The 24,832-nt window shown below is 39.0% G+C and overlaps 1 protein-coding gene across 3 annotated transcripts; it reads left to right on the top strand.

Moving 5' to 3' along the window:
• The first annotated feature begins 266 nt into the window (after positions 1–266).
• LOC105054475 (histone acetyltransferase HAC1) lies at positions 267–24,539 on the top strand. 3 transcript variants are annotated; one of them, XM_073245907.1, is made up of 16 exons: positions 267–463; positions 4,731–4,836; positions 5,541–5,928; positions 6,015–6,491; positions 6,685–8,564; positions 10,371–10,667; positions 10,814–11,092; positions 13,167–13,295; positions 13,452–13,652; positions 14,419–14,561; positions 14,876–15,188; positions 15,749–15,888; positions 17,107–17,185; positions 17,298–17,690; positions 23,564–23,781; positions 23,894–24,539. In XM_073245907.1, the coding sequence occupies exons 3-16, from the start codon at positions 5,586–5,588 to the stop codon at positions 24,006–24,008; spliced, it is 5,007 nt and encodes a 1,668-aa protein (XP_073102008.1). In that variant the 5' UTR covers positions 267–463; positions 4,731–4,836; positions 5,541–5,585; the 3' UTR covers positions 24,009–24,539. The 3 variants fall into 3 exon arrangements, 2 of the variants coding, with proteins under 2 accessions (XP_073102008.1, XP_010934297.1); XR_012135438.1 differs by lacking the exon at positions 23,894–24,539 and having other exon boundaries at positions 289–463; positions 5,613–5,928; positions 17,298–17,371; positions 17,517–17,690; positions 23,564–23,619; XM_010935995.4 differs by having other exon boundaries at positions 289–463; positions 5,613–5,928.
• The last annotated feature ends 293 nt before the right edge of the window (positions 24,540–24,832 follow it).

Here is a 24,832-nt window from a genome sequence, read left to right as displayed (position 1 = left end):
GGGGTGGGTTTGCTCCGGGCTCGGAGGGGCTGCCTCTATGCGTCAAAATCTCGGACGGTGTTATAGTCCCTGCAAACAGGCGGGGGTCCACTAAACGGACGGCAGAGATCTCCCATCGCAGGTGGGCAAACGAGGATCACCGTCCAGCGCCTACCTGGGGTCGCACCTATTTAGATCAACAAACAAACGGCCATCAGAAAAAAAAAAAAGGGTCAATAAAAAACACACGACGGGATGAAAACGGGGCAAATCGAAGAAACCCTCTCTCTTTCTCGCCATCGGTGAAACGTCTCGGATCGATCGCGTGGGAGAGGACGGAACCCTAACTCTAGGTGTTTGATTCCGGCCTATTCACCTCTTTTTTCAATTTTTTTTTTTCTGATGAAGGATTCGGTGAAGTCGCTCCTGCCTGATTGATCGTGGATTTGGGTCGAGTCCACGCTAATGGACGTGGACTGCCGAGGTTTTGCTTTCTTCCTTTCCTCTATTTTTGTCTTTTTATCTTTTTTTTTAATGTTATTCCGAAGAATTTTGGCTCCTCTGGTGATCGCCATTCTTTTCTTCCCCGATCCTGGAAAAAAGGGCTTCTTCGATGCTTTGCTTTTGCTAGCTGGAAATGGGGATTTTATCTGTTTTACTAATCGAGAAGTGTACTGAGGATATGTTTTTGGTATAACACTTTAAAATTGTGGATATAATTGGTCTTCCTGTAGTTGTTTTTTGCCGGATTCAATGATAAAGGTTCGGTCGTTTAGCTTTATTTGCACATCTTAAGTTTTAGTTCGATCAGGCGGAACTTCTTTGAGCGAAATTTGGGACTTTGGTGATGATTGAAACAGCAAGAGCCATATCTAGAAAGTTATGGGGCCTCAAGCTCAATTCTCATTTACTGGTAACGTCTTGGGCACGCAACTACATTGAGTTATGCCTAAAACATGCGGCAGACCTAGGATAGTACTAAATCATAGATTTTCTACCTTGTTTCGATCTTTCCTTGCATCAGGCTTGTCCTGGAGCTTGTCTAGGACCCCGAACAGTCCCATTGGAATCTAACACCAACAGAAGGTTTTTATCCCTAGCAGCATTCTTGTGTGATGAAACCAGATGATAAGCATTGTAACTGTCTTGATCATATTTTGACCTTTCGCTATGGATAAATGCTGAATCTTGGAAGCAAAGACCATGGTAACAGATACAAGAAGTATCTTTCCAAGCATGTTCAGTCCAATTAGCACCATTGAACTCAGTCAAGTTCATTCTAGCTCTGTCATGTATGCGGTCTCATTCCATGTTTCAATAATCAGCAGATGGAGCAATGAAGCAATCTAAATTTGGACATACAAGAGAGTATCTGAACCTTTGATGGTAGGATAGGGAAAATGAGTGAATGAAAAATTTATTATGATGATTGAAAACAAAAATATCTATGGAGATGTCTTGAAGATCTAGCTTGATGTGATTCTTAGAAAGTTGAAGTGCAGTAGCTGATGCCACTTTAGTTGTTTTATACCAGCAACACTAATGGAATTAATTACCCCTTAGCTCAAGAGGGCTGAAGGGAACAGACTTTTTTCTCAGCCAGCATGCATCTCGGTTCTGTCATATCATTTACTATCCAGAACATGGAGTTTTTCATACTTACACCAAGATTTACCTGGTCTCTGAGTTTGTCTTCATAATCTACATTACAACATTAGCAAGGGTTTATGTATCATATACCATGCTTGTGATAATTGTAGTACAGATTTGTACACTGCCAATCAAGATGCCAGTGGGGCAATTTCAAAGAATAAGATTAATATTGTTCCATGCTAGTTAGCATATGCTGCCACCAAACTACATGCATGATACAAGATGCCGAGTATTGTACCATATGTGCATTTTGCTGGTGGAGATCCGTGTATTGTATTATGCTAGTTTGACCTCATGCTACAGTGGGAATAAACTCCCTGCTTTTTCATGTCACACTTCTGTATGTATGTCTATGTATATATTATAGAATACTTTAGAATAACTTTTCTCTAAACCCATTGGTGATGCTCACAACCTTTCAAGGAAGGAGGAACTGCCATTTTCTTGTTGACCACCCACCTCTTGGCCATTTCCGCTTTTCAAACTTCCACTTTGCAACCACCAGCACTATCCTTTCCTTTGTCAAGATTAATGAACTCTAGCTTCTCCAGTGTCCTCTCCTCCTTTGATTTGGAACTCTCTACCTCTAGCAAAACTTCTAGCAAGGACGGTAGCGGCAAAGAGTGGGATCTTAATAGGATATTCGCTTTATTTCTTCTTGGTGCATTGGAGCCTATGCGAATGCTTGATTTCTAAAGATGCCATTTTGTCTTAACATTGGCAATGATGAGCTTCACTTCATCTTCTTTTAACCTCCATGACTCAAATCTTCACTTTGTTGCCAATTATCTCATCACCACTATTTTGTTGACTTATCTACCCTCTCCAGTATCTCACTCTCCTTAAAGCTAATTGTTTCAGTGCTTTTTATGTGCTATTTCATTTGAAATGATGTGACATTTCTTGGTATTTCGTTTGCCTTAGATGATGCAGAACAAAGGTTGGTTGGTCATGATTCAACAGTGCTTACAAAGCTGTTATAAGCGCCACACATGAAGTTAAACAAAACACTCTATTACTAGAGCTTGAACCACATATTAGCTGTCAGTGAGTTTCATGATTGAACAAACCGTAAAGCGACATAAATCTATTTGCTTGTATTCGATAGGCAACATGTGCAGTAAATCTATCTGGCCACCTGTATTTGCTTGGTCATACTTGGGTACTCTTGAACTGAATGCAGGATATATACGACTGCCATGGACAGGTTGTGACTGAATTGCTAAAAAAGAAAGATGCAGTTTATTCATTACTGCATATATTTCTATGCAATGTATTCAAAAATATACTGTATATATTTCTATACAATGTTTTCAAAAATATGCTGCATATATTTCGTACACTGTATTCAAAAACATAATAAGCACTTGGAATCGTGATTCTAAGCATGCTGGTTGTTGTGGACTCAAGGCATTGATAGGGACTTATATATGTATATTACATGTGAATAAATGCATATATTTTTATGTATGTAATTGTTTGTATTATACTATTATAGTAGTTAATATTCTCATTCTATATATATTTTTTTGCAGGTAATAATATTGTTGATTGAAACCATTAATGAACCAGATTTATACCATTATGCCCAGAAGCTGATCATACTTCTTGTAGTCCTTTAGTTCAAAAATATCGTTTGCCTAACATGTCATTTAATTGAATACCATATATGCGGAATATTCATGAGAATAAATTATCTTTTTGCTCAAGGAAATGAATCTTTTGCAGTTGAGGCTGTTTTTCTTATAAAGGGTACACAATTAGGATAAGGTTCAACAGTTTGGAAGATGATTTGTTTGATGATGTATTTTTTTGATTGATCACCTTAACTAAATCCCAGTAATGCTTTTTAACCTTATTATTATTATTGCAGCTGAAGGTTAGACATTACTAGATGATGATTTCAAGGAGTTGTACATACTCTCCTTTAAGAGCATGTTCGAAAACCAGCTTGCAAGGCTTCATTGATTTCCCTATACTTTTTTTATCTGACATATGCATTTGAAATAGGAAATGTTGGAGACACATCTAGGAAGTTTATTACTTTTTACCAAGTTGATAACATGCTCAAACTTATCAACACTTTTACAAAACCTATGTATGTCAATAAGGAAACCAAGCGCACACCATTTAGTTCTATTCTCATCAAATAAAAATCAACATCTCTAATTTGCCAAAAGACATTATTCAAATATGATAACCAATAAATGGGGAATTTTGTACCATCTTTAAGAGCCTCTTGATTTGGTCCATAATCTTGCTATCAATTTTATGCTGGCAGGCAGTGCCTTCTACCGTATTCTAGCCTCATTAGCAATTAAATGGTAGGACCAATTTTAAACCTCACTTAAGGGAAATCTTGAGGTGGCATATCTATCATTAAATTCTTAACATTTTATAGAAATTTGTAAGAGAATGTCATCCTGATATTTTTTTTTTTACTGATTTAGATATTGTAAAGGTGTTTTGAGCTTGTTGATTAGGCTTGTGAAAGTTCATCATTGATCTCAACAAAGTGGTGTCTCTGAATCTTAATCAGAAGTACCACTACTCAGTTCAAGCAATAGGATTAAGCTCAAACACATTTAATCCTAATGAACTAATGGACTCTATACTAGTTTATCATATAATCTTGGAACCTTGGTGGAATCTACAATGACCATTCTCTGAATTACATAGAAAATGCTTCTCTAACCTATTTTTCTCTTTATAAGAGATAGTAAGCAGAAGAAATGAGATTTGCCCCATGCAACGAATGTGCATGGCCTAGTATTACTCTTCTGGAATAGATTCAACTTACTTTCCCAATCATGCTAATTTGAGATCTTGTACATTTGCTTATTTGGATGGTTCTTTTAGCATTTTAACTCTCGTCTTGCACTGTTTGTTGCTTAAATTGGTGCCATTTTCTTTAGGATTAAAATGTCAAGTTCATTGTTTTTTGTTGATAACAAATTGTATTTATGTGAAAAATGTTTGTGCTCTTCTGTGTTCATATTTTATATATCCTGTGCATGGCATGCTCAGTTTTAGAAGCTATGTAATTACCAATTTACTATGTCTTGCGATTTTTGTAACTATTTCAATGTATTTTGCAGTACCCAGATACTCAGGAGGCATAATTCTAATGACATGACTACCAAGAAAAAACCAGATCTTGCAAGGCAATTGGAGGGACATTTATTCAAGGATGCTGCTTCAAAGGTTTTAGTGTTCTTCTATTTGAATACCTTTAATGTGACTAGCTTTAGGTACGTGCAATGCACTTGCTTTGATCGGATGGAAAAAACAATATAATGTGGACCCTGCCTATTCAAAACTATCTTAAAGTCCATCATGATGCGTGACTCTTATGGTGTAGAAATTCTGCATGAGTGTTCTATGAGGTTATTATAAAGTTCAATATCAGGGCCTTAAGAGTCCGGCATGGACATGCTAGACTCCAGGGTTTTCCCATTGTATGGTAGTAAATGTCAAGAGATCAAGTGAAAGACATTTTATAGGAGAATCCTTTGGAGTCCTTAAGGGGAGGGGACAGAAACAGGCAGTGATTATTTTATGAAAAGTTTAGAGTGACGAGCCTTATATGTTATTCCAACCAAGCAGTTTTCTTTTCTTATTTATGTAGTGTGTGAAGAAATAGGTGTTCATGTTATATAACCAACATTTTGTTTCTACTTAGTACTTAATCGGTGCTCAGATTATTGCTGTAATAAATGAATGCAATTTCTTCTCTTATTGCTTTTTTGTGGATTTGACATTGTTTATATTTGTAAGCTTGGTTTAAGAGTAACTTGCATCTGTTATCTGTTGCTCTCATTTTTCCCTGTGCTTGTGTGCTGAAGAGGCTAGCAATGATATTTTTATTTCTGTTCAGTGGTTTCTTTGAATATTCATGGCTACTGCAGGTGTTTATGTCATTCCATCTGCATTCACTTTCTTAGCTGGTCTCTATGCCATGCATGTGTTTTTGCAATCAGGGAGACTCTATGAGTATGGTGATGGGGACGAGTGAGCAGCATTTGCAGGCTATGTTAGAGAATATTCCTAACAGTAATCAGCCATTGACGCATCATATATCATCTTCCTCAGCCATTAGTACTATGATACCAACACCTGGTTTGTCCCATGGTGGAAGCACAAACTCGGTAGTTTCTGTTTCTGCTGATGGTTCTATGATTCCTACAGTTAGTGCTGGTATTGTGGCACGAACCACAGTCAACATGGGAACGTTGGTACCTCTTGCAAATGGATCAGCTGGTTTAAAACACAATCCTTCGCTGAATGCTGTCAATGGTAATTCTAGTTTCATACATCTTTACCAAATGCTTTTAGTGTAATGTTATTATCTTGGGCTAGTGGTGACTGTTCTGATTGTGCAGGGCCCAGTCTCAATGTGTACCAGCCTGCCAATTCTGCTGTTGGGTCTGGTGGTGGAAATAGTATACTATCATCGATTGGCATAGCAGAACAATCAAGTCAGCTGATTCCAACTCCTGGTTTTAATAATTCAGTACCACTTGTTAGTTCTGATTATTCAAATGGAGGTGCATTTTCTAGAACCCGATCTACTGCTCTCTCAAACCCACAAAGACCAAAACAGTATATTGTAAGTCAAAATAGCCATGCACTGCATAGTCCTGGAGGCCAAATAGGAGCTGGAATGGGTTTCAACATTCAGCACAAGCCTTCTCTTCATAGATTTCCAAATGTGGTCATGGTTGGTGGGTTAGGGTCTGAGAGTAACATGCAACTGGTGAATGGTGCTGCAGCATCTGAGAGGTACCGAAGTACTGCTTCTTATGGTAGCTCTACACAGCAGCATTTTGATGAGCAATTTCAGCGACCCATGATATCAAGTAAACTCTTCCTCCTTTCCATGTCCTTACCCTCATGCATGTTGCATGTATGCTTCTTTACGTGGAGGCTTCCTAGTTGCTTGTTGGTCTTCTTGTGTGCTTTATCCACATGCATATTTTTGTTTTTGTTTTTCTTTTATGTTTTTTTGTCATTGTTGATGTTATTTATTTTATCAACATTCTTCTTTTACAGCATCATCATCTCAACAGATGCTACCTATGACTGGTGATGGATATACATCAGTTTCAGAAAACATGCTTGCAACTGCTTCATCTGCCGGCTCTACCATGAATGACCAAAATATGAACCCCACAGTCTTGTCGTCTAAATTAAAAACAAACAGAGCACTGCTTGCTCAACATGCAAATTTGCAGTCAATGCAACAGACTGCACAAATAAAGCCTCAACTTTTTTATCGTTCACAGAAGATGAATTCCCAGTCTCCTCTATCAAGTTCTGAAAATAAAATGCAATCACAACATCAAATACAAAGCTTTAATCACCTTCAGCTCCAACAACAGTCTAACCAACATTATGCAAGGATTGCTCAAAACCAGCAGCAACAACAGAGGCAGCAGCACCAGCAACTTATTTCAAAGACTGATGGGTCAAAGCAGTCTTCAGTGACTCCTAATCTTGAACAACAGCTTATGGCAGAGCAAGGTCTTGATTACCATAATGAATCTCTGCTCCAGCAAGGTGCTGAACAGTTCAATTTTTCAGACCTAGGAAGTCAGTACAGTCAGAACAATTCTAATGGTGATTACTCTAGAGGTGCTGAACTGATTGCTCCTTTAGCTCAGGATTTCCATCCCTCCTTTTCACAGGCTTCAGAACTGCTGCTGCCTCCACATCAGCAGGCTATTGGATCTGAAAATGAGTTTAGTTACCTCTTTAGTGGACCACAAGTTGATGCTTTCCAGCATGGTAATTGGCAACCTCAACCAATACAGAAACTTCAAATGCCAGATAAATCATCCTTTGGACAGCTTATGTTGGAGGAATTTCACCAGAGAATAACAGAACAGGAGGAAGCTCAACAATCTTGTTTCTCTCCGGAGGGTTGTACAAATGGTCATGCTGCTGTTACCAAAAGTGTGGCATCGTCAAAATCTTCAAGTGGGCCCTATCGTGGTCCTGGAAACAATACAAATGAACAAAATTATTACAACCAGCGGAGGTGGATTTTGCTTTTGCTGCATGCTCGTCAATGTTCGGCTCCAAAGGGAGCATGCCAAGAAGTCAACTGTATAATAGTTCAGAAGCTATGGATTCATATGAGAACATGTAATAGTGAAAAATGCAATTACTCTCGCTGTTGTAAATCTAGAAAACTTTATCAGCATTACCGTGTTTGCCGTGCAGCAGATTGTCCTGTCTGTATTCCTGTACGGGATTTTATAGCAGCCAAATGTAAGACCCAAAGTTGTCCTCCATCTGATACTGATTTTGCAAATCAGGTGAATGACTCATGGAGAACTTCTAATGAAGCAGGTGGAGATACGGTGGTGTGTAAAATGCATAGATTGCCCATTGAAACTTCTGATGATTCACTGTCTTTGTCAAAACGTGTGAAGGTGTATCACAATTCCCCCTCAGTTGTACCCAAGAGGGAAAATTCTCCAGTACCTGCCCCTCTTATGAATCATTCTCATGCTTTCAGGGAGGATCATTTTCAAGAGTGCCAACAAACTGAGATAACCATAACTGCTAAGTCTGAGGTCAATGAAGTGAAGCCCAACTTATTCATAAGTTCTGGACGACAAAATTCTCCTATTTGTAGCAACACAATCAGTGATGATTCAGTGAATGTGCATGTTGCAAGACCTGATGCTGAAGGTCTTCTCCAAAATGGAGTTGATGGTTGTGCCAACCAAGAATCAACTCTGGCTGAGAAAGAGATCAACCAGGATAAGATGGAAGCTGAAAAGGAAGCAAATGCCCCACCAACTGACTCTGGAGGTGGAAGTAAATCAGGGAAACCAAAGATAAAAGGTGTATCTCTGACAGAATTGTTCACCCCAGAGCAGATTAGAGACCACATAACCAGTCTGAGGAAATGGGTTGGCCAGGTTAGCTTATTTTATCAGATGTTCAATCTCTTTTCATTTATAATCATTATCACATATTTTAGGGTCTTTTTCATGCAATTTTTAACTGGCAAGCTATCCGTCCTTGATCTGTTCAGACACATCAGAAATGCATTGTCCAATTATTCAGGCTTCTCTAAAAGTTGTTTGTTTTGGGAATTTTACATATTGCAAATATATTTAAAACGGATATAAATTTTAGGTGCTCTCTGTGTGTATGCGCGCACCCACCTGTGTTTTTACCAGTAAAGAGCTAACCTTATTGGTGATTTTAGATTGTTTAGTATGTGGACATTAGATGACCTAAGCTAGCGTTTGTGAAACTCTAGTCAAACAATTCAGTTCATGATGTTTCAAGCTGTGAAGTTGACAGCGTTCTATTATGTTGTATCTAAGTCTTCAAACTACAGCAAAAGGATGTGTTGTGAACAGATTTATGGATGATTAACTAGCTTTAGAAGCACACTCCCTTTATTTGGGGTCTGTTATCGTGCAGAAATTAACCTTGATGTGCCATGACTCACATGATCTAACAAATGTAGCTTCACAGTTGCTGCATGGGAGATTCTCTGCAGGGGAGAGGAAGAGAGGTTGTAGGGTAGTAAGCAATTTGTTAAATGTGGAACATATAAGTGTGGAATATTGGTAAAACTCAGGAATTGGGTAGGTAATTTAGGATTAATGGGCTAACGTTTTGAGTACGACACTGTTGGTAAATGCTCATGAAGACTTTATGAGGAAGGCTTATATTCAGAGTTATGGGTTTTGGCCAACCTTAACCATGAGACAACTCAAGGATGATGTATGTTGGTAGATAATTATGCTTTAGTCTGTTTTCCAATATTTTAACATAAATATAGGGAAAAGAAAAGAGCGTATAGAGATGGGAGGCTGGTTTGCTCCATTCATACATCCGTATCTAGATATTGGTTTAAAATGCTAATGGTGGGAAGAGTTTGTCTTTGGAGCTACATTCTTGATCCAGGCTATCTTGTGCACTACCTGACATCCTTGGTGAGGATAGGTTGCTTCTGACTGCAAGTGCCTTTCTTGTGCAATAGGTAGGGAATTCTTGTTTTCATCACCTACATATGACAAATTTAAGAACCATCATTATTTTTACATGATTATCAGATATTTGTAAGTTCATGAACTGCGATTTAGTCACCATATCTATGGAGTATTTATCAGTTATTGACAGCAAAGATGTGTATTGACTTACTGATTTTGGTAAGGTGGCTTTGTTATTTAAGATTGTTGGACAAAGCGTGACATAAGGCACACATGACTGGAGGTGTTAGAAAAGAAGGGGAAGGCATGTACCAAAACAATATAAAAAAAAAAGGAAAAGGAGGGGAAGACAAAAGAATAGTAGGATACTGAAGGGAGATGAAGTTGCTCTCCATTTCACTGGAGTTGGTAATTGAATAGGAACTGATGGCAAAATAGGTTTATAATTCAGATTGGCAAAGACTTGTGGTGCTGTGGTTTATATCTATGTTTTCTTAACTCATAGGAGCAAGTCACTGAGATTCATGAGTTCTGGGTGCATTTGATGTACCATCCATGGTCTAGGAGCTGATCCATTATATATATATTTTTTATAGTTAAATATCAGCTCTATACCTTCTACTGTGTTCAGACATGGGCATTTCCAGGTTTTTATTTTTTATTTTTTGGCAGATGTGAAGATGTACTTATGTATTGATTTAACCATCCTTTTACCTGAAGTTTGTTTATTTTTTTAATAATCATATTTTTCTTTTTTTCCTCCCTTTTTGTTCACAGGGTAGAGCCAAGGCTGAAAAGAATCAAGCAATGGAACATTCAATGAGTGAAAACTCATGTCAGTTATGTGCAGTGGAAAAGCTCTCTTTTGGGCCCCCTCCAATATATTGCACGCCGTGTGGTGCTCGCATTAAGAGGAATGCAATGTATTATACCATGGGAAGTGGTGATACTCGGCACTGCTTCTGTGTCCCATGTTATAATGACGCTCGTGGGGACACTGTTGAGATAGAGGGCACTGCATACCCAAAGGCCAGGCTTGAAAAGAAGAGAAATGATGAGGAAACTGAAGAATGGGTAAATAAATACATTTTTATTGTTAGGTTTTGCATGCAGTTGGGGCGTGCAGTATGTTTTTTTATTTTTTGGAGAAGGGGAGCCGGGGGGGGGGGGGGTGTAAATTGCACATGCAATTATTTATTATTCTCTTTCCTCCATTGCAGTGGGTTCAATGTGATAAATGTGAGGCCTGGCAACATCAAATATGTGCTCTTTTTAATGGACGAAGAAATGATGGTGGACAAGCAGAATATACTTGCCCTAATTGTTATATAGAGGAGATAGAGAAAGGAGAACGCAAGCCTTTGCCACAAAGTGCTGTTCTTGGTGCAATAGATTTGCCAAGAACTATTCTTAGTGATCACATGGAGCAGCGACTTTTTAGACGACTCAAGCAGGAGAGGCAAGACAGAGCAAGGCATCTGGGAAAAACTTTTGATGAGGTTAATTTTGATTTATATGGCTTCATGATGACACTGATTTTATTTCCAAAGAAACTTGCTGTCAGACTTGATGTTCATGCTATTCTTATGTACAATATCTGAAACTAAATATGAATTTTCCATTGCCGTTTAACCTTATCTTTTTCTTGCATTATAGAGCATGTTTCTGCTTCATTTCCTTTCTTCTGTTATTTTAATAAAATCATGTTAAAGGATTATCAAAGGATGCTCATTTATATTAAACAGACTCTAACTTTCCAAATAAAAATTTGATCAAATATAAAATGATTTGTGGTTTATCTATATAATAGCAAACTATATACATTATCTGAATCAGCTGGACATTAAAAAAGATAAGCTATTTCACTTAGTTGTGGAATTTGCCAAAGAAATGATAAATTTGAACTTGTTTTCTTTCATTTTTTTTTCTCCTCCTTTATATTACCTGTTGAACCTTTCCTTTTTTTAAAAAAAGGTTGATGTTTTTCACAAACTTTCCAACAGATATAAGCTGCATATACTCCTGACCATTAACTGTTCTCTTAACAACTTACTGCAATAGCAGGTGAAAAATTGAAATTATCATCTCATTTGTATGCGTAATACCTTTTAGCACTAACTACTCAGTTTTTCCATTTTTCACATTCTCTATCCTATTTATAATCATTTGGATGTAGAATAATCAGGTCATTATTAGCATTTCATTCTTGAAATAGTTACATTTCAATTTCAAAAATTGGGGAAAGAAACATCATCGTATCGGTCACCCAAGACAGCCATTTTTTTTTTATGGATTTTTGCATGTATGCCCTTCAAAATCCCTTATTTCCTTATTTACACCTTGAAAAGTTAACTATGCATATATATCCCTTCAAAAGCTTGATTTTGAGACGTGAATATGCTCCTTCAAAAATTTTGAATTTGCATATATGTCTCCACAATTTCAAACTTGTATGCATGTCTCTACAGTAGAATGTCATCCTCCAAACAAAGTAATGTTACCATAAACTTTATCCAATTATCCCTTGGGGGATTTCTACATGTATATTTTCACAGGTGCTGAATTGCTAAAGTAGTCAATAGACAAGTTGATTAACCGTTAGACCACCAAATTAACTCTAGAATGATGAAATTTTACACAACATGACAGGAAGAGTATGTATTGCAAAATCTCATCTTCCTATGCCTCCATGCTTTTCCTTCCTTGTTATATCTAATGAAATAAATCCATGAACTGCTTCTGACTGCTTTTATATATCGGTTGGTGTATGCATCAGCATTAGTTTCTGCATGACAGCCTTTATGTTGCACTATATTTAGGCTGCTATTTAGAGAGGGATGCAATTTTGTGCTTCCAAACAGTACCAGATACTTTGAATGACTCTTTGGCAAGTCTTGCTGCTAGTAGACTTGCTTTCTTGTTCTTCTTTCTTGTGTAGCAAACACATGCACATGCATATACATATGTATGCAATTTTGATATTTTGAAGCCAATGATTGCAAACGAGGGATTTTTTTTCTTTAAGGGTCTATGCAAAATCCCTTCTTCCAAGGGTTCATGCTTTTTCTTCCATTTTGTACCTAATGAAGTATATCCATGAACTGCATCTGACTGCTTTTATATACTGGTTGGTCTATGCATCAGTATTAGTTTCCGCTTGACAACCTTAATATTGCAGCATGTTTTACCAGTAGACTTGCTTTCCTTGTTCTTGTTGCTTGGGTCAGCTCATCTTGCCTGGCGACCTCTATGTGATAAATTTGCTTTATCTTTTTGCAAGCGGTTATTGTTAGTGTCATCGGTTGTTTTATTTGTAATAGCATGCTTGCTTTTGTTCTAACTGTTAAAATTCCATTATGTGGATTGCTTTAGCAAATGTTTGTGGTGATGAGAACAAAGCCCTGTTTGGATCTTTGTATGCTGTTCCTTAATGTGTATCTGCTTGTTAATTTTACTGCGACACCTAAATCGCAACTATCTTTCAATTTATTGGTCTTGACGGAGTTCCAATGCAAGATTTCTAGTAATGATTTTAGGCAGCCACTGTCGTAATATTGGTTTCTTCTATTTCAGGTACCTGGGGCAGAAGGACTCGTGATTAGAGTTGTTTCATCGGTTGACAAAAAATTGGAAGTAAAGCAGCATTTTTTAGAGATTTTTCAGGAAGAAAATTATCCGACAGAATTCCCATACAAATCTAAGGTGATTTTTTCCCCCTTTTTTATGCTGAAAAATTTGCCACTAGATAAATGCTGCTTCTTCCTTACAGGGAAGAATACTTGATGGACAGGGCTTGGATTTGTGGATTATGTGAGGAACTATTGGAATCTCATGATGGTGTACTTGTTGTTTGTCCAGGTCATATTGTTGTTTCAGAAGATTGAAGGTGTAGAGGTATGCCTGTTTGGCATGTATGTCCAAGAATTTGGTTCGGAATGCCAGTTTCCTAACCAACGTCGTGTCTATCTCTCATATCTGGATTCTGTCAAATACTTCAGGCCTGAAATAAAAACGGTGACTGGGGAAGCTCTACGTACCTTTGTATATCATGAAATCCTGGTACTTCAAGACTTTACATGTCTACCTAGATGCTTATTTATGTTGAGATTATGGTATGCTGTACTGTCCGGAACCAGTGAACCAGGTGGTACGGGGTGTACCAAACCAGATGCTATGTGATGTACCGTACCGTACCGATACCAAACTGATATGTGGTATAGGGAAGTACCGAGACTCGGCACACCGAGCCGGCCCCCATACTAGACATACCAACACAGTAACAAGATGGCACCGATATGGGGCCTGGTCCCTGATGGCATACCTTGGTTTAGATTATCTTAATGTTTGATCCACTATCATGATGTGCGTTGTGCGTACATGCTGGGCTTTGTGGTTGCCGTGGTGCATGTACAGATGTCTGTACTTTCTGCATGGTTAAACTGGTTTGTGTTTTGTAACTTAATGATGTGTGAGAAGTGTGTGAATGCACATCTCCATGTGCTTGTTCCACATGCTTGCTGCATGGGTGCATGTGCATGTGCATCCACATGCATGTGTGGCTGAATTTTTGGGTTTGTAAGTTGCATGGTCATGGGCTTATGCATGTGTTTTGTGGATGCCTGGATAGAACAACTTGTTCATGTTAATGTTTCTGTCAATTTAACAGGAATGATCAACGTGTTTTGGGAAGTATGCATGTGGAGGGTGTGCATGTCTCTCTGCATCATATTTAAACCTGTTTGTGCTTCTATTGATTTATCGGTGAGATATACATTTCTTTGGGATTTAATTATGATGTTGTTGTTTCATTTGTATATTTCTGTAGATTGGATATCTCGAGTACTGCAAGAAACGCGGTTTCAGTAGTTGCTATATATGGGCTTGTCCTCCTTTGAAGGGTGAAGACTATATCTTATATTGCCACCCTGAGATTCAGAAGACACCAAAATCTGACAAACTCCGTGAGTGGTGAGTCATAACTTTAATTAATTGATTGTCTTTTGAGCAAAAGACATTGTTTTTTAATATTGCATCCAAGGTTCGCCGTCTCAGTGCTGGACCTCATATCAGTAACATGCTGGTACAGTGTCACTGTACCGGGTTCAGATTTCGGTTCGGCATACCGAGACCTGGTATGCCTCCTGTACCGAGTCTCGGTTTAGTACTGATATGGTATGGTGCACATAATATGGGACTGTATGCACCGGTGCGATTAACCTTGATTGCATGTATGATTAACTGATCTAACTTGCATGTGTGGATTGACAAAATAAATACTGCAGGTATTTATTGATGCTTCGGAAAGCTGCCAAGGAAAGCATAGTTGTTGATGTCACTAATTTATATGATCATTTCTTTGTAACTGCTGGTGAGTGCAAGACTAAGGTAACTGCTGCTCGTTTGCCATATTTCGATGGCGACTATTGGCCTGGTGCTGCAGAGGATATGATCAGTCAACTTCGCCAAGAAGAGGATGGAAAAAAGCAGCAGAAGAAGGGAAAGACTAAATTGACTATAACAAAAAGGGCACTAAAAGCTGCTGGTCAAGCTGATCTTTCTACCAATGCATCTAAAGACGCTCTTTTGATGCAAAAAGTAATTTTTCCCGTTATTTTGTCCTTAAAATTGTTGGTTATACCATTAAGAGAAGTGGAAATATCTTTGACATAGCTTTACGTCTTGATCTTAAATGCCCCGCATGCAAAGTGGGCAGTGACTTATGGTGTTGAGTTCACTGGATCAAGGTACCCTGGCTGGTGGCTGAGCAGTGGCCTTTCAATTTGCTCACCTGACTGAATTTTCTTTATCTGTCACTGTTCTTTTACCTTTCCTTTAGTATCTTCAGAATCATCTGACCCTGAGAAGCGAAATATCTTCAACATAGCTTTAACTCTTGGTCTTAAATGCCCTGCATGCAAGTGGGTAGCGACTTATGGTGTTAAGTTCACTGGATCAACATAGACTGACCGGTGGCTGATCGATGGCCTTCAACATTCTTACGTGACTGATTTTTTTTTTTTTTTTAATTTTTTTCTTCTATCATCTGTTCTTTGACCCATTTTTTCTAGTGTCTTCATAAGCATCTGACCCTCATTTTCTTGACATATTCCTCATATTTATTTATGTTTAATCTCACTCAGTTATTTCTTACGCAGCTTGGTGAAACCATCTTTCCTATGAAGGAAGACTTTATTATGGTCCATTTGCAGCATGCATGCACGCATTGCTGTCTACTTATGGTGTCTGGAACACGCTGGGTTTGCAACCAATGCAAGAACTTCCAGCTTTGTGATAAGTAAGTCTTTTGCCAATCATCTCATTTTCTTGTGGGCTAATCTGTTATTTATTATTATGCTGTATAATCATGCTTCAGCCGGCACATCAGCATGCAGTCAATACTCGTCCTCAGTAGACACTGCAAGAATGATTTGTTTAAAATAACAATACTACTAGATTGCCAGATTTCATGGACTAATAATATTATTTGACTGCCACGTCATTACCCTGTAATTGTTAGATGGATTCCAATTCTATTCAAGATCAAATGTCATTTTTCATTTTGAGGTTGATAATAGAGAATGTCTTTAAGATACTTGAACTTTGCTGGTTAAACCATTCTTTGATATTTTTAGCTATCATGTAAGTTGCAGGAACAAAATGTCTTTTGTTGTGATATTCATAATATGACTGATGACCACTAGTGATGGCCTGATTCCATCAATTGGCATTATCCCTCCCCCCCCACCCCAGCCTGCAGCTTCACCTTGCACCTACTGTTTGCTCATTTATATTCCACTAGAATTGTATCTGGTAACTAGCATATTTGCTTGAATAACCTTTACTGTATGTTATTTTGGTCTAATGCCTTAACTGGGAAGCTATAATTTTTATGTTTGTTTTCCATTTGGAACTTGAGTATGGCAAGATTCATCTCGAATTTTATCAATGCTTCTAGAGGCTGCTTCCAAAGTCTCGTTTGAAAGTAATTAACCAGTGTTGAATTGGAGAGTGAAAAGAGAAGGAACAGCAATTGCATTTATCTCAGCAAAACTGCTAGTCTCCACTTAAACCCTTTCATAATCCAAACTAAATCTCAAAGACTTAAGACTGACCATGTCTAGATGACCATGATTGCATGAAAAGGTCGTATTAGCTTGTAGGAATAAGTAACTTCTTTTCTTCTCTCCTGCTCCCTCATTTTTTTCCCCTTCGTAATTTTTATCTCCTATTTTTCTCCATCTTTATGGTGTCCAAAAGTCTCTTCCTTGCATACATCTGCAGTATGCAAATATAAGTACTGCCAAAAGAATGGTGGCACAACTTTGACTTTATGTTATCAAAGCATGTTTCCACTGCCAAAGCTTTTTTTCTTGTTGAATCTTTGTAGGAGTGCTGGCTGCTTGTAAATGAATGGAAGTGTGATAACCTTTTTTCCCCTTTTTTTAGTCTTTCATTTTTCCCTTTTTTTTGCAATTTATCACAGATGTAAGTATAATGACCATTTCTTTTGTAGGTGTCATGCTGCAGAGCAAAGACTAGAAGAGAGGGATAAGCATCCTATCAATAGTAGGGAGAAACACATTCTCACTCCAGTGAGTCCTTATTAAATGCTGCCACCTCATGTTACGCATGCATATATATGTACAAAACACAGACACAATTATCACATATGGGCTCTAACATGACATGGTTAATTGCAAGCAGGTTGAAATTAGGGATGTGCCTTCAGATACTAAAGATAAAGATGAAATCATAGAGAGTGAGTTTTTTGACACCAGGCAAGCATTCCTCAGCCTTTGTCAAGGAAACCATTATCAATATGATACTCTAAGGCGTGCTAAGCATTCCTCAATGATGGTGCTGTATCACCTCCATAATCCAGCTGCACCTGCCTTTGTAACCACCTGCAATATCTGCCAGCAGGAAATTGAAACTGGTCAGGGATGGCGTTGTGAAACTTGCACTGATTTTGATGTATGCAATGCATGTTATCAGAAAGATGGTGGTGTTGACCATCCTCATAAGTTAACAAATCATCCATCCATTGCTGATCGTGATGCTCAAAATCAAGAAGCTCGGCAGAAACGGGTTCAGCAGGTATTATTTCTGTTTTATCTTAATTTGAACTCCCAAAATGACATTCTCATGATTCATTTGCTTGTTTCCCTTTCTAAAAATCGACCCAAAGTTTGGCTAACTTCGTTGTTTTATTTGCAAATCTTGGTCACCTGGTCCTTTTTAGCCAATTGTTGTTTCGTATTTAAGGAATAACATGGCTGCAAATTTAGTGTAATAGTCTTTACTCCAGTTACTGCAAAATGTTGCAACTTGAATTATGCAGCAATCTTTTGAACGAGTGAGTCAATAATAGTTAAGGCATTTGGGGTTACCTGATTGATGTTTTTATTTATTTCTGTAGTATGAATCACATTTTTGCATCTCGGTGAATGGCATATCAAAAACCTTTTACATCATTACACACCTGAGATTGTAATATTCTTTTTTTTTGAGTTTCAAATTTGGGCATGTTGTGCTAACTTGTCAGTATGTCTATGCAGTATTTTAGTCTACTATTTTGCTTGGAGTCAATATCGTTGTTTCGAATCAGAGTTTGATAATCTCTATAATTCTTGAAACATCTCATTCTCTTTTAGTATCTAGTCTTGTAGGTAGTGTAATATTGACTATTCTGTTTATTTCAACAATGAATCTAATCTCTTTCATTTAAGATTGGCATATTTGAGACCAAGGTTTTCTGTACCGGTATCGGTGGCCGGATCGGCCGGCTGGCGGTACGATACGGCACGCCTCCGTTCCGTTCCGAACCGACGAAGGAAACCGGGAAAGAAAAAGAGAGAGAGAGAGAGAAATAGAGAGAGAGGGAAGGAGAAAGAAAGAGAGGGAGAGGAATCCGCCGGAGGTCCTCCGACGGACAGCCGTGGCCGTCGGGCGGCGGAACGGCCTCCCGTGGCTCCGCGCGGGGAACAGGGGCGATCCGCCCCTGTTTCTCGATTTTTTTTTTAAAAAACTTTTTCAAAATGAAGTCGGCAAGTGGTTTGCCGACTTAATTAAGTGAAGTCGGCAAACCACTTGCCGACTTCGTTTTGAAAAAGCTTTTTTAAAAAAAAAATCCGAGAAACAGGGGTGATCCGCCCCTGTTCCCCGCGCGGAGTTGCGGGAGGCCGTTTCGCTGCCCGATGGCCACGGCTGCCCGCCAGAGGGCCTCCAGCGGCCCCTCTGGCGGATCCCCTTCCTTTTTTTCCTTCCTCTCTCTCTATTTCTCTCTTCCTCTCTTTTTCTTTCTGGCAACGGCCTGTACCGTTTTGCATGCCGGAACCGTCTCGGTTTCCGTCGGGACGGTTCGGCACGCCCCGTACCGGGCGGTTCGGCCCGGTATGGCAAACCCTGTTTGAGACACTTGCATATAGTTGGCTACCTGAAATAGTAGATGCTATTTAGCTTTCTGCCTGTATGGCCATCTGATTGGAGTAACTCTTGCTCATTAGTTTGACCTTACATTCCTTTTGTTAAGAACTTATCTAAAACCCCTAGTGTATAGATGGATGGCCCAAGAGTTTATAAGCCCTACAAGCATGGTTCTCAGAACCATCCCGAATCGGGCGGTTCGGGATGTGCCGAATCGGGACGGTTTCGGCAGAGAAAATAGCACACGCTGGTGTCGGGGAAGAAAGAGAGGGAAACAAAGGCAGAGAGAGAGAAGACGAGAGGAAGAGGCCATTGGAAGCCGGTGGTGGCCCTCTGTGGCCGCCGAAGGGTGGCGAAAGCCGCTGCGGCTCAGTTCACCCGATGGGGCCGCCGCAACGAGCAAGAGAGAGGGGGGGAGACCACTGGAGGTGGGAGGACGGGACGACAGAGAGGCCGCCGGAGGTCTCTGGGTTGGAAGCCGCACAGGTGGACTCACAGATGCGGCGGGTGTCAGCTTTTTTTTTTAAGGGGAAGAAGAACAGTGAAGCGGGCATTTCGTTTGCCGACTTCACTTTTTATGATTTTTTAAAAAAAAAATTAAAAAACAGTGAAGTCGGTAATCGATTTGTTGCTGGCTTCACTATTTCAAATTTTTTTAAAAAAGATCAGAAGTAGTGAAGCCAACAAACCCATTGCTGGCTTCACTGCTGCGGAGCTGCAGGCGATTTTACGCTGCCTGACGGCCAGCCGGCGGCCTCTTCGGCGGACTCCCTTCTCTCTCTCTCCCTTTCTCTCTCTTCCTCTCTTTTCCTCTCTCTCTTTTTCTCTTCCTCGGAACATCCCTTCCTCTCTTTGTCGGTTCGCCCTGGTCCGATCCGGTATGGAACCGTACCTGATTGTGCCGTCGGCCGATCGAAACGGCCAACGGTACCGGAACTGAGAACCCTGCCCACAAGAGTCCTTATCTGATGTGGGATTGTTATTCCTCAACACCCCTTATGTGTAGAGCACAAGGGACAGAACTTGGAATGAGGGACGATATGTGGATTAGGAAGTGGGAGCATGGAGATTTCGGCGGGCGAGAAGGATTCGTGGGCTCTAATACCATGTTAAGATCCTATCTATAAATATGGGTATTTAAATGAATGGACCCAAGAGTATATAAGCACCATAAGATTCCTCAACCTATCTGATGTAGGACTATTATTCCTCAACACTTTTTCTAAACTATTATTGAGAAACCTGGAACCTGTCTGTTCAGTATTAGTAGCCTATCATCTGTTCTAAGTTTTGGAAAAAGTCTAATTGTCATGCTAGTTTAGTCCTTGCTAGATTTCTCTTTTAGTATTGGCTATTGCTTTGCTAGAGAGGTATGATTATTTGACAAGCTGAAAGCATTCGAATATCATTCAAGAGCATTTACTGCAAGATGCATGTTGGAGAGTTAAAATACTCCTGGAAATAAAATCAAATATCTCAAGTTGGTAACCTTGGATTCCCAGCCGAGAGAATGGTCAATTGTACAATATTAATTTTATTAAAATGGTCAATTGCACAGACACAATGTGGGATTTAACTAAATTCCAAGCTGCTTTTCTTATAAAGATCTCTCCACGAAGGCATTTCTTTTAGCATGATTTGTTATGTGATTTTTATAGAAGCTAACATGCCCAAAATTGAGCAAACTCTGATCAGCCAGGCTATGTACAGCAAAGTGAATGCAAATTAGGCTGTGTATAGCACATTGACCCAACATACTGCAGCTGCAGTTTTGCAATGAAGAAAACCTACGGGTGCAGATTTTGTTTCTGAGATCACTTGCATGTCTGAATGCTTAATCTATGTATTTTGTCCTACTAAAATTTTGAGTGTTGCTTAGGCTTCTTGTGGATCGTTCAAAGTCCTTTGGTTGTGACGTACTGTCACAGGTCCACCTGAGGGTGGCCTGTGGAGGCTTAGGTGAACCGAAGAAAGGGATTAGAAAGGAATTAGGTCTAAAACCACCTTGCCCTGATACTGCAAACAGGGCAGAAGAGGTGTTTTCTGGTATTTTTAAAATTATGAGGATTTAAAAAATATCTGTTTAGGCTTTTGGATGAGATATGGGTGCTGGGTAAAGAAATTCATGGTCGATTGGATGATCAGTGATGGTCGCTGGTTGACTTGTAAGAAAATCTCAGGAATCTTATGCAGATTTTTGCAGAATTTTTAACATTAGACTGCAAATCTAACGTGTTTTCTCTATAATGTCAATGAAAAATTAAAGAAAGAATGGATAGGATAAGGGAAGAGAGCACTAACTTTTTGCATCAAAAGATGAGGAGAAGAAAGAGACTGTATAGGGAAAAGAAAAGGGGCTCAAACTGGTCAAAATTTTTCTTCAAACAAAATAAATTCAATAAAATTCTAAAATCTTCACTTTATAAACCCTTGTATAGACCAAAACAGCTAGAAAACATTGGTTCTTGCTGAAGGAAGGGTTCTCAACATATTATGACTGTAGGTCTCTTTCAATATAATTTGACACCAAAAACACTCCTAATCACTATAAAATTCTGCTACATCCAAAACTTTCCAAATAATAGCCAAATAAAATGGAAGAAAAGATACAATTAATCTGGACTCTCTCTCCTTGAGGATTTTGAGAGCTAGTGATTTCTTTTTCTGGACCAACTCTTAAAACATTTTTAAATGCACTGGGCCCTTCGATATGGTCTGATTATGTTCCCAGCAGTTGGGTGAAGTCCCAAATATTTTGATGGCTTGCTGGTATCTCATGATCTGAGCCTCTGGTTCATCTAAAGAGTGATCTTAGCACTTCTACAGCAATTCTTCTGGCTGTTACATCCTCCGTTAGGCCTTGGCAGCTGATCTTCAATTACTGCTGCATCGCTTACTGGTAGGTTAAGGCTGCCCTTTCCCTACTGGTGCAATGCTACCATATGACTACAAAAGAAGATTCAGCTAGCGATGATGATAGAAGACAATGAATGGTTTTTTGTCTATTGCCCCCACAAGCACAGGCTGCTTTCTTGTTTGCTGTTAATGTTAATTAATTGCTTGTGTTGCTAAAAAGATTTATTACCACACTCTTTATTTGAGAAAGAATATGCTTCAAACTACTTCACTGCAGTATATCTGTAAAACTTGCAGTATATTAGCTACTGATACGAGCTTGCTAATTCAGGCAGATATGCATGTTTTGACTAACACTGTTGAGCGAAAGCCTTCTGGTCCAGGTTCGCAATCTCAGTATTTCGTACCATATCAGTCAAGTACCAGTATGATATGGTACCAAACCGAATCATACCAATGCTGAATACGTAAATGCATACTGATTCAGTATTTTTTGGCTTTTTTTTTTTTAAAAATATGTTGAAGATTATTTTAAGATTTATGGATCTTTAATTTGTGATTTAGAGGATATTTATACTTTTTTTATGTCATATTTGGTCCGGATAGATCATAGGATTACTTAATGGATGCAATTATAATAATCAAACATAGGGAATACATATTTTAAACTTAAATATATGTGTATATATTAATTTGATTTGAATTTCAAAATACAAATCAATATCTAGTCCCCTATGGAATGTCTTTGCCGCTTGTAGGTTTTGGGATCTTGTTCATAGTTAGGGTGTTGGATATGATTCCTTGGTACTATGCATACCCTTGCATCTGGTGACCGGAGCCTCCTAGATAGCTACCCTAATATTGATCTTCTATCCGATACTATATTGGCTATCCCATTCCCATCCATGGGTGATCATGCTAAAAATACAACATTTTGGCATGATTGCTCCTAGTTTTACCAACTTTTTGCCTACTTTAGGCATCAAAATTAAAAAAAAAAAAAAAAAGAGAAAAATGAAGAGAAGGGAAGGGATTATACCTTTATACCTGAGTTGATTTGGATTTAGGCTCAATTGGCAAAAAGGCTGCGTTTCTTGAATTTTTCCTCACAAAATCTATTCCCTATTTGGAAAAAGAGAGAGAAGGGTGGCCTCCTCTCACCTTTATTATGGGGGTCTGAAAGGAGCTCTACTGCCACAAACCACTCTGAACCAAGTGGAACCGGGCTGTTCTGTTCAGTTAAAGACTGGTTCAGACCCTTTGCCAACCCAAACTGCCATTTGACCTGGAGCTACATTGGTTCGGGCTGGTTCTCCCCAAACCAGGTGATTTGGTTTAGTTTGGCATATGTTGGTTCTGGTACTTAAAACTAGATGAACAATGTATGTGTGTTGGCCTAAATCTTTCCCCTGGGTAGATGCACTGTTAGGTCCCGAGCACCTTAGAGGATGTCAGGTAGTCATGTTGCTTAGGTTCCAGTGTTGATGTTGAAGCATTGATTTCAGCTTGTGCAAATGCATATGATATGTGGTCCTTTTTCCATTGCATATTTGTCATCCATTATTTGAAAATTTTTCTGTCAACTGTTATTTTTCAGACTGACTGACATACTTTAGCTTATCATGAATTCTCAATATATATGTCCATGTGTCCCGTCCTCACCAAATTATTGGTGTTATGTGCTTCAGCTACGGAAAATGCTGGATCTTCTTGTGCATGCTTCCCAGTGCCGCTCTTCTAATTGCCCATACCCAAATTGCCGTAAAGTAAAAAGCCTTTTCCGTCATGGTATCCTATGCAAAACACGAGCCTCAGGAGGTTGCCAACTGTGTAAGAAAATGTGGTATCTCTTGCAAATTCATTCCCGAGCTTGTAAAGAATCGAATTGCCATGTGCCCCGGTGCAAGTATGTTGAAAAATTCCTTCATTGATTTCCTTGACATGATTGCATCAGAGTTCTTTTTTTTTTTTAATAAAACCAACTAAAATTCATCAACATGGACGTGTTTTCCATCCAGGGATTTGAAAGAACATATGAGGAGGCTGCAGCAACAGTCAGAATCCAGACGTAGAGCAGCAGTTATGGAGATGATGAGACAACGGGCCGCTGAAGTTTCAGGCAATGCAGGCTAACTTTATGATGCAGTAAGATTTTGTAGGTGAAAAATTGGATAGAGGTTGATGCCTTTGAGACACCGTGAGTAAATGGACCGTTCCATCAGGTGAAAGCTTGAATTGAGGATTCAGCAAATTCAGAGTCAGGCTAGTTGCCTGTTGTGGTTTGTTTGATTTCAAGGGGAGACTGGGATTTCCATCTTTTTGTTCTTGGTGACAGGAATGGAGCAGCCAGTCTGGTAGTTCATTTCGAAGCTAACCATTTTCGGCCAACCTGCAAAGGTTATTGATCAGTCCTGACCTGACAACGGTGATTCTTTGATTAGTCCTACATTATATTGCCATCCATCGGGGGATCGCATTTGTATTATAGATGCCCTAATTTGTTGAAATCTAGGAGGAAAGAAAATTGCTTCTTTATTTCAGTCCATGGTAGGGTGGAAGAAGGGGGTGGACAGCCCCAGCATTTGTCTAAAGTTGACCCCCTTCTGTAAATTTTTTTTTATATATGTGATTAGAAAATAAGTAGCAAGGTTCTCTTTGTGGTAATTTGGAGGACTGGCATTTGGTTGCACAGATGAAATATTTTTTTACAGCCACTTATAGCGCATTTTGCTTCTCAAAAGTGTTTTGGTTTACATCTGGAGTGGAAATTATGTTTCATTCCAACAACCCAACAATGATCGAGATTGAGTTAATCCCACTGATAATGGAGTGGAATTGGATCAAAACTCAAAATTCCAACTGCTAATGCCCGTTCCCTGACCTCTCTCTCTTCCCTTGGCTCCATATTGTCCCTTGTAGCTGCCCAACCATGACAACCATCTCAGCAGGGTCAGTTT

This window comes from Elaeis guineensis, chromosome 11 (assembly GCF_000442705.2).
Source record: "Elaeis guineensis isolate ETL-2024a chromosome 11, EG11, whole genome shotgun sequence".
Classification (NCBI taxonomy): Eukaryota; Viridiplantae; Streptophyta; class Magnoliopsida; order Arecales; family Arecaceae; genus Elaeis; species Elaeis guineensis.
The sequence above is the reverse complement of the archived record's forward strand: the minus strand, read 5'-3'. Positions and strand labels throughout refer to the sequence as shown.

Bases quoted from the DNA above. Each gene is read 5' to 3' on its own strand.
- LOC105054475 (XM_010935995.4), top strand. From the start codon at position 4,765: ATGACTACCAAGAAAAAACCAGATCTTGCAAGGCAATTGGAGGGACAT. The intron at 5,929-6,014 runs GTAATTCTAGTT...CTGATTGTGCAG, and splicing joins TTCGCTGAATGCTGTCAATG to GGCCCAGTCTCAATGTGTAC. The intron at 11,093-13,166 runs GTTAATTTTGAT...CTTCTATTTCAG, and splicing joins TGGGAAAAACTTTTGATGAG to GTACCTGGGGCAGAAGGACT.